The sequence below is a fragment of the Diabrotica undecimpunctata genome, chromosome 11, assembly GCF_040954645.1.
Source record: "Diabrotica undecimpunctata isolate CICGRU chromosome 11, icDiaUnde3, whole genome shotgun sequence".
In the NCBI taxonomy this organism is placed as follows: domain Eukaryota; kingdom Metazoa; phylum Arthropoda; class Insecta; order Coleoptera; family Chrysomelidae; genus Diabrotica; species Diabrotica undecimpunctata.
In genome coordinates this window covers 22,538,730-22,560,726 of record NC_092813.1, presented here as the reverse complement: position 1 = coordinate 22,560,726, position 21,997 = coordinate 22,538,730, and the positions used below count along the sequence as shown (strand labels likewise).

The 21,997-nt window shown below is 33.9% G+C and overlaps 2 protein-coding genes across 2 annotated transcripts; one reads left to right on the top strand and one right to left on the bottom strand.

Moving 5' to 3' along the window:
* Nucleotides 1-1,641: 1,641 nt before the first annotated feature.
* On the bottom strand, nt 1,642-2,325 carry LOC140452762 (uncharacterized). The gene has a single exon (XM_072547087.1). The coding sequence runs from the start codon at nt 2,323-2,325 to the stop codon at nt 1,642-1,644; it is 684 nt and encodes a 227-aa protein (XP_072403188.1).
* Nucleotides 2,326-16,338: 14,013 nt separating this feature from the next.
* On the top strand, nt 16,339-17,022 carry LOC140452761 (uncharacterized). The gene has a single exon (XM_072547086.1). It carries the CDS (start codon nt 16,339-16,341, stop codon nt 17,020-17,022), a length of 684 nt encoding a protein of 227 aa, XP_072403187.1.
* Nucleotides 17,023-21,997: the final 4,975 nt, after the last annotated feature.

The following is a 21,997-nucleotide window of genomic DNA, read 5'->3' as shown; positions in this document are numbered from 1 at the left end:
TATTGATTATTCTTAAACTATTTATAATTTATCATGTTTGAATTTTACTATGTTATGTAATACTTATATGTAAACTTTGAGTATTGACACTTGGGCCAGATTTCCCGATTCCGCAGTATGTCCAATATCAAATCTCCGCCAAAATATTGACCCAATTAAAGTTTATATAAAACTAATATCTCTTGCCTAGAAAAGCATTCAATCAATATTCACTCAACGAACTTGATAGTCTTCAACGATCAACTTCATCTGTCTCTACTCAAAGTAATCCCGGGTCAACACCCATAGTGTACGTCTCAACAATAAACTCTGCTACTATTATTTGGTGTTTCGATTACAACTGAACGAACATCTTCACTGAGCCAACGAAGGGGATTTGTTCAGGATTCAATTGAATGGCTCAAATATAGTCCTATAATAAAACAGTTTTTAATTGAAGGCGATTTTTTAGCAACATTGCATTTAAAGCGACGAAAGAATATTTCCCTTATCAACTTTGCAGGGGCATACCAAAGTAAAATTTTAATTATTTATTTAAATACATAAGTAATTACCTAAAAATTAAATCTAAGACCGATATAACTATTAAATTATTATGTGTGTCTTGACGGATAAAGTAAAAGCCATATAAGAAGAAAGGTTAGTATTTAAGCAATGATCAATGGGCATCAAACAATTTTTAAAATTTAATTTCAATCACTTAAAAAGTAAATTATGTAATTTCATATATTTTATTATTGTTCTAAAGCTATTTTCTTGTGATATTTTTAATTAATTACTATTTAAATGGTAATAAGCCATAATTAAAGGTTGAAGTAAGTTTATTGACGTCTCAATTTCCACTCCGGGAATCGTTCTCAAAATACAAACACTAGTAAATTAAACAAATTTTGTTTCTTTTTTAATTTCTTTCTTAATAAAGAAACAAAATTGGTTTAATTTACTAATGTTTGTATTTTGAGAACGATTTCCGAAGTAGAAATTAAAACGTCAATAAACGTACTTTAACCTTTAATTGTGGCTTATTCCCATTTAAATAGTAATTACATATGTATATTTTATGTTCCGTAAGAAAATTTGCTTTTGTTCCGTTAAAAGCAAATAAAATGAATATAATATTTATATATAATTTATTGCACACAATAAAATTTATTTTATTAATGACGGTTTTAATATAGAAATCATTCAGTTTACTGTGCTATACTATAACTCTCCATATAATATAATCTCTCTCCTATGGCGCTACAGCCCACGTCAGGCCCTGTTCTCTCCCAGCATCCTCCTTTAAGCACCCCTTTCCTTGGCTACTCTCTTCCAGTTATCCACCCTCAGTATCTCTTTAGCATCGGTTCTTACTTCGTGTATCCACTGCTTCATTGGATTTTATACTGGCCGACGTCCCATCATAGTTTCACTAAGCGTTCTAAGATCCTACTAGGTGATCTATTATTATCTAAAAGCCGCCCAAAATAAGATGGAAAGAGTAACTACTAGGGAATATATCAAAGATACTTGATGTTTATGAAACTATGTTTTCATCAACATAGACACTTCCTCTGTCAAATTAACCTAAAATAAATATAAAAAATAGAAGAGACATGGAAACCGTAGTAATAAGTTTTGACAGAAAGAAAAAGAAAATCAAATTAATAATGTCAATATGTTAAGTAATTTTGATAATTTTACAATACAATCCTCACAAGGATTGTGTCTAATTACATTTATAAGCTCAGCCTTAACCATGTCCTCGGAAAATGGAATTCCTTTTTGTCTTAACCAACTCTGCATATTTCCTTTTCTGGTGGCCATAGTTGGCAGATGTTCTACTAATCGGCTATGATAAGAAGCGTTATCCATCACTATTATCGAATTAGGCTCGACTCGTGAAAGAAGGGATTGAAACCATTTTTCAAAACGTTGGGCTTCCATGTCTTCATGGTAATCCCCCGTTTTCTTAGATAAAAAAATTAGTGCACTATCTTCTAAAAATCCACTCTCACTACCTATATGGGCGACAGTCAGTCGTTGCCCTTTACCCGTTGGTCCTCGTAACCCTCTTGATAAACCATCCACAAATGCTTGACGATAACTCGTTATAGTAGTATCTTGCCAGATCTTAGATACTGTGTGACCAGTATTTACCCACGTTTCGTCCAGATAGTAATTCTTTTTGTGGGCAGAACGAACCTCTCTAATAGAGCGAAGATCTCTTCGTCGCCATGAGACTATATCTTCTCTTTCTATTAAGACAGATTTACGGGATCTTTTGGCATATACAAATTTTAAATCTTCTTTTATTATTATCCTTAACGTCTGTTTGCTCATTTTTGGAATCAGACCATTTTCTATTACCTTTGTCCTAATGAATTCGAGGGTTGGCGCTTTATTCTCAAAAAATAAACAATGAATAGTAGAGCGTACAAAATTTTTCTAATACTCGTCCAAATTAATTGTTTTTCTACCACGACAATGTACTTTTGGAGCTTGCACAATCCCAGTCACCTTTTTTTCACTACAATGCGTTCTATTGTCGATACGGATACTCCCGTTAAAAATGAACACTGAGCTACAGCTTCTACTGTATGAAGTGTGCTTTTTCAATTTTCATACACTCTACAGACAATCTGCTTTTTTTCTACCGACATAAACTTCCGTTTTCTTTGTACATTACTTGGACCCGCTACGCCATCCATCTTAATGCTCTAAAAAGAATAAACATCAATCATAATAATCTGCTATGTATTTGTTGTTTACTTATCACAAAAACTATTTTAAAATTAATAAATAGTAAATAAATAATAATAAAGTTTATTTAAAAAATACAGGGATGAGTGCCTTAAGAACCGGCAAAATAACGCAAAAGATAGAAAACATAATACGTTGTGAAATAAAAAGAAATGAAAGTAGTAGAGGTGAGAAATTATCGATATAAACCTATAATTTACTTTACATTACATTAGATCTATCGAAAGTTTCCCACCTTTAGACGTTAGCTTATGAGCTGGTTGACTTCAGTCATAGTAATACGTATCACGTAATGTAAGTAAAAACAGTTTAAGTCTGACTATGTTTTTATCCAAAATTAAAGTAATGATCAATAATAAACTGTAATTTGAGACGTCGAATACACTCTTCTCAATACAGAATTATCATAGCTTGTTATTCTGTATTCGTCAACACAGAACTAATTATCAAATTACTACTAATTAAACTGTTTACTTACATTTGCTTTATTGCCTTCAATCAGTTTTTACTTTATGCGAAATTTAAAAAATGTTAATGTTCGACGTCATACTTGTAATATTATGACTGAAGTCAACTAGCTCATAAGCTAGTTTTGCGTTATTTTGCCGGTTCTTAAGGCACTCATCACTGTATATAAAAGAAAGTCACATGCACAAGAAACAGAACACACCCCACCTATGGACATATAAGAATGTGAAACGAATCAAATATGTCATCTCATTACTATTTTTTCCAAGGACGTAAATATATAGCCAAGCGAAATGTTGATAAGTTTACCGATGTTTTAAAATTTTTAACTAAACTGGTCCAACTATACGCTCGAAAAACGAACTGGTATGCACAATTTATATTGTTACGTGGGCAAATGTTATGAAATTATTTTGTATATTTTAGTTAGGTATTTACATTGTCGAAGCATACACAATAAAAACGACCACGGTAAGATTTTTCTCCTGATATTTAGAATTGTTGCCGTTAGCTCTCAGTTAAATTTGTAAATGAGTCACCTTTAATTGAAATCTGTCCGACTATAAAAGAAACGGATGGTAAAAAGAGAAAAATCAAAGAAGCGGCTCTAATTATGCTAAATGAGACCAATTGTCCAAAGGAAAATACCAATATTAGTAAGTCGGTAAAATATAGAGGATACATCATTTATGTTTTTTAAATACCAAACACATAAAATCAGAATTTGGTGTTTATTGAAAGTAAACTAAATGCACGACCAAATACTTACCATGCCGGGATTGTATTATGAGGTTTTTTCCTGGTTTTTCCCTCATAATTTACTATGGAATCACAAAACAGGAGATTTTCACTGTCATCACGGCATGTGTTTGTCTTTTTAAAGACGAATTATATGCTATGATTTTTTCTGACGGATATTCTCAAGTTAAAGTTGATTTCATGGAATCGAATGAACTATCTTACAAGTAAAGTCGTCCCAGGAACGCAACTCAACAATATTGGCAATATCATTTTAAAGTCGTCTACTTTAAAATGTATAATGTATGTCTGAATTGTCAATATAAATGAGTCAGATAAAATTAAATTATTAGAAGAATTTTTCACCAAGTAACAAAAAAACAAAATTTGTTTAATTAACTAATGTTTGTATTTTGAGAACGATTTCCGAAGTGGAAATTGAAACGTCAATAAACGTACTTTAACCTTTAATTGTGGCTTATTCCCATTTAAATAGTAATTAACTGTAAATAGGTAAAAAATCTGTTATTTGTTTTTTGATTGTTACAAGAAAACCATACCTGATAGAAAAAAAACAACAATAAAACAACTTTTGTTGAAGTATATTACTAAGAAATCACTAGTATAACAGACCAGCATATCTGTGTATGATTGACTTAAAGAAAGCATTTGAAAGATACAGGGAAAAACGAGGTATGTCAAATGACGGGCGAAAATGAGATAATTAGACCATATAGTGGCACAACCTGGATACTATTTTATGTAAAAAATTCACATTGATGAAAGAAGTTAGTCAGGATGTAACACATATTTTTATATTTGTTATACAGAGTAAAAAAGGAGGCATGTCCGAGCGCTACAGGGAAAAAAGGAAGGATGTCAATGTCAATGTGACCGACGCCGACGAAGCGGTTAATACATTTAGTTTGTACTTGGTTCAGAGGTGTTTAGAGGTTATGTATGTTTATGTACTGAACCTGAAAGGAGAGTTATCGAGTTGTAAATATGTCTAGTGATAGTGACGAATTTATGAAATGTGATGTTATGGACAAATGGGAAAATAATTGGAAGAAACGTAAAAAATAAGAACGAATTCATGAAGTAAATAAAAAATTAAATAGACAAAGCCATGTAATAGGACCGGATTGTAAGCACGTTAGGTTTAAGTGTTTTCTACAAATACTGAAACAAACAAGAATTCAAATTATTAGAAAGTTCCACCTCATGAAGTCGACAGATGCCCAAAATATATACTTATGCAGATTAATTACTGTACAAACTGTACAGCAAGGAATACCACGAGTATCAGAGGACTCTGATGATGGACGTCTTCATGATGCAACCTTTAGTTATAGAATCCGTTATAATGTAAATGACGATACACAAAAAGTCTAGTATGTCAGAAGGCCTTTTTGGCATTTCATGGAATTGGGAAAAAAAAGTTAGAAGTTCTACAAAACTCAATAAAATTGACAGGTCACGCTCTAAAAGATACTAGAGGAAGACATGAAAACCATCGTCATCAAGTAACAACAAACAAAACACTGTAAACTGTTTGGAAACAAAAAACTGTATAATGCAGCATATAGGGTCTTTCAGGGGCAGAAAAGTCAATACAGTTTGAAAGACTCGTCGAAATTATACTTATCTGAGGATTTAAATATTAACAAAATGTACACAATGTACGTAGAAAAATTTCCAGACATGCGTACTTCATACGAAATATATAGAAGTACTTTTTCAACTCAAATTTAATATTTTCTTTGGTTTTCCAAGGTCCGATACGTGTATGTTGCTATGATCCTCAGTAAAAAAGTAACGAGATCAGTAAGAGGCTTCGGAAAGAATTATAATGCTGCAGCTATTGACAACCCATGGAACAATGAACTTAATTCAGATTTATGAGCCAACTGCTGACAAAAATGATGAAGAAATAGAAAACTTTTATAGCGAACTTCAAAAAACATTACATCTCACAGCATCTAGAGATATAACAGTGATCATGGGTGATTTCAATGCAAACATTTTCGAAGGAAAGTGCTAACCTAATGTAGGACCATATGGGCTTGGTAAACGAAACGACAGAGGAGATCGCTTAATAATATTTTGCCAGGAGCATAATGTTATATCCGCAAATACATTTTTTTAATTACTCAAGCGACGTCTTTATACATGGAAATCGCCAGCTGACAAAGACAACAAAATCGTCAGAAATCAAATTGACTACATCCTAATAAAACACAGATATCGAAACACAATTCAGGCAGTAAAGGCATATCTAGAAGCAGACGTATCCTCTGATCACAGTCTTCTTATTGCTAGGTTTCAACTTCAACTAAAAAAGATGCAAAAAAGCCGCAACAACATTAAACTTAACATACAGAAACTAAAGTCAGAAGAAACAAAAGAAAATCTGAAACACGAAATGAACACAAATCTAGATAGAAACCCAAGAAATAATTGCAACGTAGAGCAGCAGTGGCAATTCTTCACAACCTCTATATTGGAGCCAAGTAAGAAAGTACTTACAACAACCAAATGTAAGAAAAAAGAGTGGATGACCGAGGAAATTTTAGAGTTGATGAATGAAAGGAGAAAAAACAAAACTATCAATACGATCCACTATAAACATCTTTAAAATCAAATAAGAAGAAAAATTAGGGAGGCTAAAGAAACCTACTTCTCTGAAAAATTTAAAGAAATAAAAGAACTGCAAAACAGATATGACAACTTTAATCTATATAAAAAAGTCAAAGAACTAGCCGGAGTCGGAAGTAGAAGAACCTCGAATATATTGCTCGACAAAAATGGAAATATTATATTGGAGACAGAACAAAAACTATGACGATGGAAAGAGTACATCGAGGAATTATTTTATGACCAGACAGAAGCTAGTACATCTGTAGACAGCCAAACGGGAGATGTAGGCCCAGAGATAACCAAATCCGAGGTTAGTCAGGCATTAAACTCAATGAAAACCAATAAATATGCTGGTCCAGATGAATTAGCAAGCTAGCTATTAAAGTTGGTCAACGAGAAAAACCTGGACATAATAGTAGAACTGTTCAACGCTATCTATACTACGGGAATCATCCCTAGAGAAATGTTGACATCAGCATTTTTGTGTTTGCCAAAGAAAGCGAATGCCAAAGAGTGCAGTGACTATCGAACCATAAGCTTAATGTCACTTACCTTGAAAACTCTGTTGAAAATTATCCACGCCAGAATTCACTCTAAACTGAAGCTGGATATTAGTGACACACAATATAAGTTCCGCAATGGTATGGATACCAGAGACGCACTATTCTCCTTCAACGTGCTAACGCAGGGATGTTTGGATGTTAACCGTCCTCTTTACGTATGTTTTATAGACTACAATAAAGCGTTTGATAAAGTAAAACATGACCGACTCATGGAAATTCTAAAAAATAAAAACCTAGATGAAAGAGATTTAAGGCTAATAACAAACCTTTATTACAATCAGCGAGCAATAGTACGAATTGAAAAAGAGACATCTGAAGAAATGGAAATAAAGAGAGGAGTTAGGCAAGGCTGCATACTATCACCTCTATTATTTAACGTTTATTCTGAAGAGGTAACTCGAGAAATTCTGGAAGATGAAACAGTCGGCATAAGAGTAAATGGAGTCTTAGTTAACAATATCAGATATGCAGATGATACAGTAATAATAGCCGATAATTTACAAGACCTAGAAAGACTTATAAGTAAAATAGTAATGTGTAGCAGGGAGTACGGACTCTCGTTCAATATCGAAAAGACGAAGTTTATGAAAATTTGTAAAAACAACCATAATACTAACGAAATCTTAATAGTAGAGGTCCAGCAGATTAAAAGAGTAAAAAAGTACACTTACCTAGGAACACTTATAATAGAAAATAATGACTACACTGCAGAAATAAAAGTCAGACTCGAAAAAGCACGTTGTAATTTTATGAAAATGAAAAAGGTCCTATGTGGCAAAGACTTAACATTAGCTCTTAAAGTACGCCTAACAAGATGTTACGTATACAGTGTACTATACTATGGAGTGAAATCATGGACGTTAAATCTAGACACAATGAGACGACTTAACGCCTTTGAAATGTGGACCTATAGAAGAATTTTGAGGGTTTCCTGGGTAGATAGATTTACGAACAATGAAGTACTGAGCAGAATAGGTAAAGAGAAGGAAGTTCAACTTACAATTAAAAAAAGAAAGCTACAGTATCTCGGACATGTGATGTGGGGCGAGAAGTATGGCATCCTGCGACTCCTGCAAGGAAAGATAGATGGCAGAAGAAGCATCGGAAGAAGACAAATTTTATGGCTTAAGAACCTGAGATAATCGTTTTGATGCAGCTCAAAACAACTATTTAGAGCTACTGCCTCAAAAATTAACTGCTACTGCCTCAAATTTCATGGCTTAAGAATCTGAGATAATGGTTTTGATGCAGCTCAAAACAACTATTTAGAGCTACTGCCTCAAAAATTAAAATAGCTATGATGATTACCAATCTCCGTAGCGGAGATGGCACCTGAAGGAGAAGAAGATTAGAAGGTAAAGTACTTACACTACCTGCCAAGTTTCACAAGGATATGTCAAAGAGTTTTAAAGTACTGAGTATAAAAATAGTCTTTAAATTTTTAAATAAAACACCCTGTAACTCAGTAAGGAGACACATTTTAATTAATTGGTTTGGGTTAAACCGTAGTATTTTGAGCCCAGGAATCTATATTAAAATTATTAATGAAATAGCCTATAATATATACATGACAAAAAAAAAGAAAAAAAAGCTTTTTTAATTAACAAAACAAAAACTTTTTAAGAGAGATTATGCAAGATAACAATAACTTGATTAATAAAACTGAAAGATTAAGATAAATATAAATGAACTCCGTATAATTATTACAGTGAATAAATGTTGCACTTGTATAAGTTTCTGGAACTCCAGCCTGTAAACCGTTATATTCTCTTTCCATTACAGCCACACCGTAAGAAATTTGGGCCATTAGTTTGTCCGCAAACTAATGGTGTAAATTTGTTAAAATTCTGAAGCATATACAGTTTCCCGAGGAGGCAAGGCAACTCTTACAAGATGTACTAAAATTTGCCTGTTCTGTTTTACCAATATTTACGTGCCTATATTTACCTATATTTTTGTATGTCAATTGTTTATTGGTGGAGGTGATACTTCAAAAGCACGCAAAAATGAATTCTGTCACTAATAACTAGTGTATATAAAGTGTTTGTGCACGATTTACTTTGGAATTGACCTGTCCCTGCCACTTATATTTTTCTCTATAACTAAAGATTAAATTAGTAAACACTGACCTTATCAAAAGCTCAAGTACTAATCGTCAAATATAGCTTAAGACTTGTTTCTTTATATATTAGGCTTCATCACGGATGCGCAGTGTATAGCAAAAAATCATTTTTCAAATTTTGTCAATTTATCAAATCAAAAATTATTGTTTTTTCTTTTGCTGTATTGAAACAGCTCTTATTGTGATTGATTTTAGTTTTTACATTATTAACATAAATGATTAACCAAGATGGCAGAAGGCAAAGTCTTGTCTGAACAAGCAAGGCAGTTGATGGCAAATGCAATTGTTTTTAAGCAGCAAGAACAGAAACCGCGGATCCAGAAATTTTTGTCGGGAGGGATGGGTCTTGAGAGTGATTTTGATATAGGATTTAGATTTTTGCACCTTTACGATTGATATGATTCGTGTCTTATGTGTAAGGGAACCATTTTCTCAATAATTATTTTAAGCGATATATTAAACCAATGAGAAGTTATTAAAACCCAAATAACCTACGGGTGCAAAGAAGGGTAAAACATTAAGGGGTCTTAAACTTAAATAAAAAAAAATAATTTAAATCCACATACTCTATGAGCGTAAAATCAAGTGTACAAGACTATTAAACCAAAGGAAAGTTATTAAAATATAAATAATGAAAAATCAAGGACTGTCAATTTAAACTGAGTATTTTAAATACAATTATTTAAACCCACCTATCCTATCCTAAAGTTAAGTAATTTAAATGCAATAACTCAATGTAAGTGTAAACATTAATGAATGTATCTCTATCTTATCGTTGGATATTTAACATCAATTTGTAAAAACATTAATTTATTCCTTATTGCTATACGGAGTGGAAACATATGCTCTCGGAATTACAAGTATGAGGCGTATAGAAGCCTTTGAAATGTGTGTTTTTCGAAGGATGCTGAAGATTTCGTGGACAGAGCACGTGACCAACAACGAGGTGCTGTGAGAAGAATAAGGACTGGGAGAGAACTCCTAAATATTGTAAATAACAGAAAACCGAGTTATCTAGAATATATTTACATAGAAAAAAAATATAACTTTCTACGACTCATAATGGAAGGGAAACTAGAAGGAAGAAAATGCTCCTGGCTGAAGAATGTAAGAGACTGGACAGGCATGGACACACATTCGATACTAAGAACAGCTCAACATAGAGAGCAATTTGCTGTAGTTATAGCCACCCTTCCGTAATGAAGAAGGAACCTTAAGAAAAAGTGTAAACAGTATTTTATTTAAATTAGTTTATTCAACAAAAAACGTAATATAATTTAAGAATAGTTATTTCTACAATTAGGCATATTAAGCTACAACGGAGTGAAATAGAGTAACGGGTACAGTGATTGGCCACTTAAGGAATTGCCAATTGAATTAAAATTGTAAATTGGTATCTTTTAAAGTGAAATATATCTTTCCTTGCAGGAGTCGCAGGATGCCATACTTCTCGCCCCACATCACATGTCCGAGATATTGTAGCTTTCTTTTTTTAATTGTAAGTTGAACTTCCTTCTCTTTGACTCTTGAGTCTGACTTTTATTTCTGCAGTGTAGTCATTATTTTCTATTATAAGTGTTCCTAGGTAAGTGTACTTTTTTACTCTTTTAATCTGCTGGACCTCTACTATTAAGATTTCGTTAGTATTATGGTTGTTTTTACAAATTTTCATAAACTTCGTCTTTTTGATATTGAACGAGAGTCCGTACTCCCTGCTACACATTACTATTTTACTTATAAGTCTTTCTAGGTTTTGTAAATTATCGGCTATTATTACTGTATCATCTGCATATCTGATATTGTTAACTAAGACTCCATTTACTCTTATGCCGACTGTTTCATCTTCCAGAATTTCTCGAGTTACCTCTTCAGAATAAACGTTAAATAATAGAGGTGATAGTATGCAGCATTGCCTAACTCCTCTCTTTATTTCCATTTCTTCAGATGTCTCTTTTTCAATTCGTACTATTGCTCGCTGATTGTAATAAAGGTTTGTTATTAGCCTTAAATCTCTTTCATCTAGGTTTTTATTTTTTAGAATTTCCATGAGTCGGTCATGTTTTACTTTATCAAACGCTTTATTGTAGTCTATAAAACATACGTAAAGAGGACGGTTAACATCCAAACATCTCTGCGTTAGCACGTTGAAGGAGAATAGTGCGTCTCTGGTATCCATACCATTGCGGAACTTATATTGTGTGTCACTAATATCCAGCTCCAGTTTAGAGTGAATTCTGGCGTGGATAATTTTCAACAGAGTTTTCAAGGTAAGTGACATTAAGCTTATGGTTCGATAGTCACTGCACTCTTTGGCATTCGCTTTCTTTGGCAAACACACAAATGCTGATGTCAACATTTCTCTAGGGATGATTCCCATAGTATAGATAGCGTTGAACAGTTCTACTTTTATGTCCAGGTTTTTCTCGTTGACCAACTTTAATAGCTAGCTTGCTAATTCATCTGGACCAGCATATTTATTGGTTTTCATTGAGTTTAATGCCTGACTAACCTCGGATTTGGTTATCTCTGGGCCTACATCTCCCGTTTGGCTGTCTACAGATGTACTAGCTTCTGTCTGGTCATAAAATAATTCCTCGATGTACTCTTTCCATCGTCATAGTTTTTGTTCTGTCTCCAATATAATATTTCCATTTTTGTCGAGCAATATATTCGAGGTTCTTCAACTTCCGACTCCGGCTAGTTCTTTGACTTTTTTATGTAGATTAAAGTTGTCATATCTGTTTTGCAGTTCTTCTATTTCTTTAAATTTTTCAGAGAAGTAGGTTTCCTTAGCCTCCCTAATTTTTCTTCTTATTTGATTTTAAAGATGTTTATAGTGGATCGTATTGATAGTTTTGTTTTTTCTCCTTTCATTCATCAACTCTAAAATTTCCTCGGTCATCCACTCTTTTTTCTTACATTTGGTTGTTGTAAGTACTTTCTTACTTGGCTCCAATATAGAGGTTGTGAAGAATTGCCACTGCTGCTCTACGTTGCAATTATTTCTTGGGTTTCTATCTAGATTTGTGTTCATTTCGTGTTTCAGATTTTCTTTTGTTTCTTCTGACTTTAGTTTCTGTATGTTAAGTTTATTGTTGTTGCGGCTTTTTTGCATCTTTTTTAGTTGAAGTTGAAACCTAGCAATAAGAAGACTGTGATCAGAGGATACGTCTGCTTCTAGATATGCCTTTACTGCCTGAATTGTGTTTCGATATCTGTGTTTTATTAGGATGTAGTCAATTTGATTTCTGACGATTTTGTTGTCTTTGTCAGCTGGCGATTTCCATGGATAAAGACGTCGCTTAAGTAATTAAAAAAATGTATTTGCGGCTATAACATTATGCTCCTGGCAAAATTCTATTAAGCGATCTCCTCTGTCGTTTCGATTACCAAGCCCATATGGTCCTACATTAGGTTAGCACTTTCCTTCGAAAATTTTTGCATTGAAATCACCCATGATCACTGTTATATCTCTAGATGCTGTGAGATGTAATGTTTTTTGAAGTTCGCTATAAAAGTTTTCTATTTCTTCATCATTTTTGTCAGCAGTTGGCTCATAAATCTGAATTAAGTTCATTGTTCCATGGGTTGTCAATAGCTGCAGCATTATAATTCTTTCCGAAGCCTCTTACTGATCTCGTTACTTTTTTACTGAGGATCATAGCAACATACACGTATCGGACCTTGGAAAACCAAAGAAAATATTAAATTTGAGTTGAAAAAGTACTTCTATATATTTCGTATGAAGTACGCATGTCTGGAAATTTTTCTACGTACATTGTGTACATTTTGTTAATATTTAAATCCTCAGATAAGTATAATTTCGACGAGTCTTTCAAACTGTATTGACTTTTTCTGCCCCTGAAAGACCCTATATGCTGCATTATACAGTTTTTTGTTTCCATAGAAACTTGATGACGATGGTTTTCATGTCTTCCTCTAGTATCTTTTAGAGCGTGACCTGTCAATTTTATTGAGTTTTGTAGAACTTCTAACTTTTTTTTCCCAATTCCATGAAATGCCAAAAAGGCCTTCTGACATACTAGACTTCTTGTGTATCGTCATTTACATTATAACGGATTCTATAACTAAAGGCGGCATCATGAAGACGTCCATCATCAGAGTCCTCTGATACTCGTGGTATTCCTTGCTGTACAGTTTGTACAGTAATTAATCTGCATAAGTATATATTTTGGGCATCTGTCGACTTCATGAGGTGGAACTTTCTAATAATTTGAATTCTTGTTTGTTCCAGTATTTGTAGAAAACACTTAAACCTAACGTGCTTACAATCCGGTCCTATTACATGGCTTTGTCTATTTAATTTTTTATTTACTTCATGAATTCGTTCTTATTTTTTACGTTTCTTTCAATTATTTTCCCATTTGTCCATAACATCATATTTCATAAATTCGTCACTATCACTAGACATATTTACAACTCGATAACTCTCCTTTCAGGTTCAGTACATAAACATACATAACCTCTAAACACCTCTGAACCAAGTACAAACTAAATGTATTAACCGCTTCGTCGGCGTCGGTCACATTGACATTGACATCCTTCCTTTTTTCCCTGTAGCGCTCGGACATGCCTCCTTTTTTACTCTATATAACAAATATAAAAATATGTGTTACATCCTGACTAACTTCTTTCATCAATGTGAATTTTTTACATAAAATAGTATCCAGGTTGTGCCACTATATGGTCTAATTATCTCATTTTCGCCCGTCATTTGACATACCTCGTTTTTCCCTGTATCTTTCAAATGCTTTCTTTAAGTCAATCATACACAGATATGCTGGTCTGTTATACTAGTGATTTCTCAGTAATATACTTAAACAAAAGTTATTTTATTGTTGTTTTTTTTCTATCAGGTATGGTTTTCTTGTAACAATCAAAAAACAAATAACAGATTTTTTACCTATTTACAGCTAATTACTATTTAAATGGGAATAAGCCACAATTAAAGGTTAAAGTACGTTTATTGACGTTTCAATTTCCACTTCGGAAATCGTTCTCAAAATACAAACATTAGTTAATTAAACAAATTTTGTTTTTTTGTTACTTGGTGAAAAATTCTTCTAATAATTTAATTTTATCTGACTCATTTATATTAACAATTCAGACATACATTATACATTTTAAAGTAGACGACTTTAAAATGATATTGCCAATATTGTTGAGTTGCGTTCCTGGGACGACGTTACTTGTAAGATAGTTCATTCGATTCCATGAAATCAACTTTAACTTGAGAATATCCGTCAGAAAAAATCATAGCATATAATTCGTCTTTAAAAAGACAAACACATGCCGTGATGACAGTGAAAATCTCCTGTTTGTGATTTCATAGTAAATTATGAGGGAAAAACCAGGAAAAAACCTCATAATACAATCCCGACATGGTAAGTATTTGGTCGTGCATTTAGTTTACTTTCAATAAACACCAAATTCTGATTTTATGTGTTTGGTATTTAAAAAACATAAATGATGTATCCTCTATATTTTACCGACTTACTAATACTGGTATTTTCCTTTGGACAATTGGTCTCATTTAGCATAATTAGAGCCGCTTCTTTGATTTTTCTCTTTTTACCATCCGTTTCTTTTATAGTCGGACAGATTTCAATTAAAGGTGACTCATTTACAAATTTAACTGAGAGCTAACGGCAACAATTCTAAATATCAGGAGAAAAATCTTACCGTGGTCGTTTTTATTGTGTATGCTTCGACAATGTAAATACCTAACTAAAATATACAAAATAATTTCATAACATTTGCCCACGTAACAATATAAATTGTGCATACCAGTTCGTTTTTCGAGCGTATAGTTGGACCAGTTTAGTTAAATATTTTAAAACATCGGTAAACTTATCAACATTTCGCTTGGCTATATATTTACGTCCTTGGAAAAAATAGTAATGAGATGACATATTTGATTCGTTTCACATTCTTATATGTCCATAGGTGGGGTGTGTTCTGTTTCTTGTGCATGTGACTTTCTTTTATATACAGTGATGAGTGCCTTAAGAACCGGCAAAATAACGCAAAACTAGCTTATGAGCTAGTTGACTTCAGTCATAATATTACAAGTATGACGTCGAACATTAACATTTTTTAAATTTCGCATAAAGTAAAAACTGATTGAAGGCAATAAAGCAAATGTAAGTAAACAGTTTAATTAGTAGTAATTTGATAATTAGTTCTGTGTTGACGAATACAGAATAACAAGCTATGATAATTCTGTATTGAGAAGAGTGTATTCGACGTCTCAAATCACAGTTTATTATTGATCATTACTTTAATTTTGGATAAAAACATAGTCAGACTTAAACTGTTTTTACTTACATTACGTGATACGTATTACTATGACTGAAGTCAACCAGCTCATAAGCTAACGTCTAAAGGTGGGAAACTTTCGATAGATCTAATGTAATGTAAAGTAAATTATAGGTTTATATCGATAATTTCTCACCTCTACTACTTTCATTTCTTTTTATTTCACAACGTATTATGTTTTCTATCTTTTGCGTTATTTTGCCGGTTCTTAAGGCACTCATCCCTGTATTTTTTAAATAAACTTTATTATTATTTATTTACTATTTATTAATTTTAAAATAGTTTTTGTGATAAGTAAACAACAAATACATAGCAGATTATTATGATTGATGTTTATTCTTTTTAGAGCATTAAGATGGATGGCGTAGCGGGTCCAAGTAATGTACAAAGAAAACGGAAGTTTATGTCGGTAGAAAAAAAGCAGATTGTCTGTAGAGTGTATGAAAATTGAAAAAGCACACTTCATACAGTAGAAGCTGTAGCTCAGTGTTCATTTTTAACGGGAGTATCCGTATCGACAATAGAACGCATTGTAGTGAAAAAAAGGTGACTGGGATTGTGCAAGCTCCAAAAGTACATTGTCGTGGTAGAAAAACAATTAATTTGGACGAGTATTAGAAAAATTTTGTACGCTCTACTATTCATTGTTTATTTTTTGAGAATAAAGCGCCAACCCTCGAATCCATTAGGACAAAGGTAATAGAAAATGGTCTGATTCCAAAAATGAGCAAACAGACGTTAAGGATAATAATAAAAGAAGATTTAAAATTTGTATATGCCAAAAGATCCCGTAAATCTGTCTTAATAGAAAGAGAAGATATAGTCTCATGGCGACGAAGAGATCTTCGCTCTATTAGAGAGGTTCGTTCTGCCCACAAAAAGAATTACTATCTGGACGAAACGTGGGTAAATACTGGTCACACAGTATCTAAGATCTGGCAAGATACTACTATAACGAGTTATCGTCAAGCATTTGTGGATGGTTTATCAAGAGGGTTACGAGGACCAACGGGTAAAGGGCAACGACTGAGTGTCGCCCATATAGGTAGTGAGAGTGGATTTTTAGAAGATAGTGCACTAATTTTTTTATCTAAGAAAACGGGGGATTACCATGAAGACATGGAAGCCCAACGTTTTGAAAAATGGTTTCAATCCCTTCTTTCACGAGTCGAGCCTAATTCGATAATAGTGATGGATAACGCTTCTTATCATAGCCGATTAGTAGAACATCTGCCAACTATGGCCACCAGAAAAGCAAATATGCAGAGTTGGTTAAGACAAAAAGGAATTCCATTTTCCGAGGACATGGTTAAGGCTGAGCTTATAAATGTAATTAGACACAATCCTTGTGAGGATTGTATTGTAAAATTATCAAAATTACTTAATATATTGACATTATTAATTTGATTTTCTTTTTCTTTCTGTCAAAACTTATTACTACGGTTTCCATGTCTCTTCTATTTTTTATATTTATTTTAGGTTAATTTGACAGAGGAAGTGTCTATGTTGATGAAAACATAGTTTCATAAACATCAAGTATCTTTGATATATTCCCTAGTAGTTACTCTTTCCATCTTATTTTGGGCGGCTTTTAGATAATAATAGATCACCTAGTAGGATCTTAGAACGCTTAGTGAAACTATGATGGGACGTCGGCCAGTATAAAATCCAAGGAAGCAGTGGATACACGAAGTAAGAACCGATGCTAAAGAGATACTGAGGGTGGATAACTGGAAGAGAGTAGTCAAGGAAAGGGGTGCTTAAAGGAGGATGCTGGGAGAGAACAGGGCCTGACGTGGGCTGTAGCGCCATAGGAGAGAGATTATATTATATGGAGAGTTATAGTATAGCACAGTAAACTGAATGATTTCTATATTAAAACCGTCATTAATAAAATAAATTTTATTGTGTGCAATAAATTATATATAAATATTATATTCATTTTATTTGCTTTTAACGGAACAAAAGCAAATTTTCTTACGGAACATAAAATATATGTAATTACTATTTAAATGGGAATAAGCCACAATTAAAGGTTAAAGTACGTTTATTGACGTTGTAATTTCCACTTCGGAAATCGTTCTCAAAATACAAACATTAGTAAATTAAACCAATTTTGTTTCTTTATTAAGAAAGAAATTAAAAAAGAAACAAAATTTGTTTAATTTACTAGTGTTTGTATTTTGAGAACGATTCCCGGAGTGGAAATTGAGACGTCAATAAACTTACTTCAACCTTTAATTATGGCTTATTACCATTTAAATAGTAATTACTTAAAAATATCACAAGAAAATAGCTTCAGAACAATAATAAAATATATGAAATTACATAATTTACTTTTTAAGTGATTGAAATTAAATTTTAAAAATTGTTTGATGCCCATTGATCATTGCTTAATTACTAACCTTTCTTCTTATATGGCTTTTACTTTATCCGTCAAGACACACATAATAATTTAATAATTATATCGGTCTTAGATTTAATTTTTAGGTAATTACTTATGTATTTAAATAAATAATTAAAATTTTACTTTGGTATGCCCCTGCAAAGTTGATAAGGGAAATATTCTTTCGTCGCTTTAAATGCGATGTTGCTAAAAAATCGCCTTAAATTAAAAACTGTTTTATTATAGGACTATATTTGAGCCATTCAATTGAATCCTGAACAAATCCCCTTCGTTGGCTCAGTGAAGATGTTCGTTCAGTTGTAATGGAAACACCAAATAATAGTAGCAGAGTTTATTGTTGAGACATACACTATGGGTGTTGACCCGGGATTACTTTGAGTAGAGACAGATGAAGTTGATCGTTGAAGACTATCAAGTTCGTTGAGTGAATATTGATTGAATGCTTTTCTAGGCAAGAGATATTAGTTTTATATAAACTTTAATTGGGTCAATATTTTGGCGGAGATTTGATATTGGACATACTGCGGAATCGGGAAATCTGGCCCAAGTGTCAATACTCAAAGTTTACATATAAGTATTACATAACATAGTAAAATTCAAACATGATAAATTATAAATAGTTTAAGAATAATCAATAATCTTCCAACCGTACCCTAGCTATCAATGTCCGACTCTATCTCTAGATTAAAATTAGGGCAATTGGATGAAATGTGGAAAGTGGGATGTCAACTTGGGAAGTCGACGGTACATTGTTGTGCCGATTACTAACTAATACAGGCACTTCCTGTTCGTTAATCTGAGTTTGTGGATTCCCTGAACGACATAGTGGTGCAACAGGACGGTACTTCCATAACGTGAGTATCCCAATTATTACCATTATAGTAATGATCCCGGTGGCCAGAAAATAATGCCAATTAGATTCGTGAATCGATCGCCACTGCGTATGCGCCATTTCTTGTTCCAGGCTCTCCTCCTCAAGTAACACATAACGTAGCTCTCCTCCTGATATGTCAAGGTAGGTGTTTAGAGGCGTGTTAAACTTGCGGGGTGTCCTCGCCACCAGTTGGGCCACGGGAGTGATTGGCGACTTCAGGTAACTCGTCACTGCTCTGTCCACCCCACTGCTAGTGGGGAGTAATGTAATATTTTTCGTTTGGGCGATACATTTGGGTGAAAGCTTCAGGAATGTGACTCGTTCCAGTACTCTTTCGCTCCGATTTCCATCGCAAATAATGGATATGTGTATCGTGACTGGCGTGATAACTAGCCAGAGGTTGGGAGTACCCATCTTACTCCATTGAGCTGTCTGTATTGTCCTGGCTACCACTGGACATGTGCTATTCTTAGATCGCTCATAAATTTCTTCAAGTATGCAGTTTGGTTGGGTATCCATGGTTGGGTATTTTTGTCAACAGTAAGCACCTTTCTCTATCTTCCGCGGTCAATTCGAAGTAGTGCAGTGTGTTATAATCTACGACCAGTAGATTCCTTGGGGCGACAAATGTGCGCAACACCGACCCCTCAACGTTAAGTGGTATGGCCGTGACTTTGAGCATGCTGTACTTATTTTTCCCTGTCACTATGAAGTAGCCGATGACTGTTATATCTCTGTCGTCATGACTGACTTCTGTTTCTATAATGGGTTGTCGTCGTAATTCGACCCCTTGAGGCAGTATCTGCCCTGCTTTCCCTATTAATTTGGTTATTTCACCCGGTTTCACGATATCAATGAAGTGTCTGTGGTTATAGTGAAGGTTTAATATTCCCTCGTAAAATTGAGTATATTCGTTTATGAAGTCCATAACTTGTAATGCTATCGTTTGTATTCGTAACGTGCTATATTCGGTTTCTAGTTTTTGTGCTTTGTCTTCTACTTCGTTAAGTCCTTTAGATATTTCTTGTAGACTTGTGATTAGTGCTTTGTTAAACTTGTTCATTTGCTCGTTTATCCTGTTCTCTGTGTGATTGATTGATGTTATTGTTTCTAACATTATCTTCGCCTGGTGCTGTGATCCCTTTATTAGCTCCTTTTGGTTATTATCTAATGCTTCAATGTTACTGTAGGCTTCGTCATTGACTCCAAATACTGAGGTTAATATTGTTCCTAATATTCCTCTTCTTTCCCTTCCTTTTATTTCTACTGTCAACCCCTCGCTTACTGACTCCACCTTTCTTTGTCCTTCCTCTAACTTCTCTATTATATCCTTACAATTCACGATTTTTATCTCATGACACAGTTCTCGTACGCCTTGTATCATATTTCCTATTAGTTGGTGCTCTGTTCGAATTCTTCCTTTTTCGAGTAACACCTTTATTCGAAATGTTCCCCGGTCTATGACGACCTCTCCAAGGTCTTCTGTGAAAAATCCTGGTACCGGATTATATATTTTATACGGTTCTGCCTTTATGGGTTTTAACATCGTTAAAAACATTATAGCTTCTAGTATTTTCTTCCATCTTAGTGCTGCTGCCTTCTTCGGCTTTTCCTGTTTCTTTTCTTCCAGTCGTATTAGTTTATGTATGGGTCTTTTAGTCAGTTTCCCGTTTGCCTTTCTCACTGTTACTACTCTGGTTAATCCCTCCGCTCCAGGGTGTGTTTCTGTTACCCTCGCTAATGGCCATCTGCCTGGAGGTGTATCCTCTTCTTTAATTATAACTATTTCTTCTTCTTTTATGTTAGCGTGCGCCTTATGCCATCTATTTCTCTGTTGTAGTTGGTGCAGGTATTCCTGTTTCCAAATTTTCCAGAAGTCTCTTTTTATTTTCTCCAATAATCTCCACCTCGTCGGCATCTTCAAATAAGTCGTAAGCTCTTCTTCCTGATTTGGTGATATAATTTCTCTCCCTATAAGGAAGTGAGCTGGTGTCAGGGCTATTTTCCCTTCAGGGTCTTCTGATGACCCACATAATGGTCTCGAGTTCATACATGCTTCTATTTGTGCCAGCACCGTACTCAATTCTTCATATGTTAGAACTGTTTCCCCGATGATTCTTTTCAAGTGATATTTCATTATTCGCACTGCGCTCTCCCATAATCCTCCGAAATGTGGTGCATATGCAGATATGACATGCCACTGGGTACCTAGTGCCAGTAATCCTTGTTTTATCTCGTCATCTATTTTTTGATTTTCTTTTTTCAACAAATTTGCTGTTCCTACGAATGTGGTTCCGTTATCGCTGTATACGTTGTTGCACTGTCCTTTGCGTGCCGTAAATCTCTTGAACGCTGTGATGAATGCATCCGTAGACATATCGCTTACTACCTCAAGGTGTACTGCCTTTGTTGACAGACACACAAATACTGAGATGTAGCCCTTATAGCTCCTCTGTCCTCTGCCTCTCGTGGTACTTATTTTTATTGGCCCGGCATAATCTATCCCTGTGTTAGTAAAGGGATGACTCGGGTTCACTCTGTCTTTCGGTAGATCTCCCATTAATTGTTGTGCTGCTTGGCTTTTATACCTCCTGCACCTTAAACATTTTGCTAGATGATCTTTCACGGTTCTTCTGCCGTTGATTATCCAGTATTTCCTTTTTATGTACTGTAGTGTTTGTTGTAATCCGCTATATAGATTTCTTGCGTGACTATCTGTTATAAGTAACTTTGTTAATGCACTATCCTTTGGCAAAATTATCGGATGTTTTTCTCCGTACTTTAGATTCGTGTGTCTCAGTATTCCGGTGACTCTTAGAATTCCTTGTCTATCCAGGAATGGTACCAATGACACTAATTTATTTTTCTTGTCTAATTGCTGTTTCTTCTTCAGCTTATTTATTTCTTGTTTGAAGTAGGCTTGCTGTGTGTGATTTATCACCTTTAATAGCGTTTCCTCTAATTCTTGGACTGTAAGCTGACTTTCTCCATTGTCCTTCTTTTTTCTGCATTTGTCTGCAAATCTCCTACAATATGAAAGTACTCTTCTCATTCTTTCTAAATTTAAGAATCTCTCGCATATGTCCTCCTTTATCATTGTC

Excerpts from the sequence above, each read along its gene's own strand:
- LOC140452762 (XM_072547087.1), bottom strand. The coding sequence starts at position 2,325 with ATGAGCAAACAGACGTTAAGGATAATAATAAAAGAAGATTTAAAATTT.
- LOC140452761 (XM_072547086.1), top strand. The coding sequence starts at position 16,339 with ATGAGCAAACAGACGTTAAGGATAATAATAAAAGAAGATTTAAAATTT.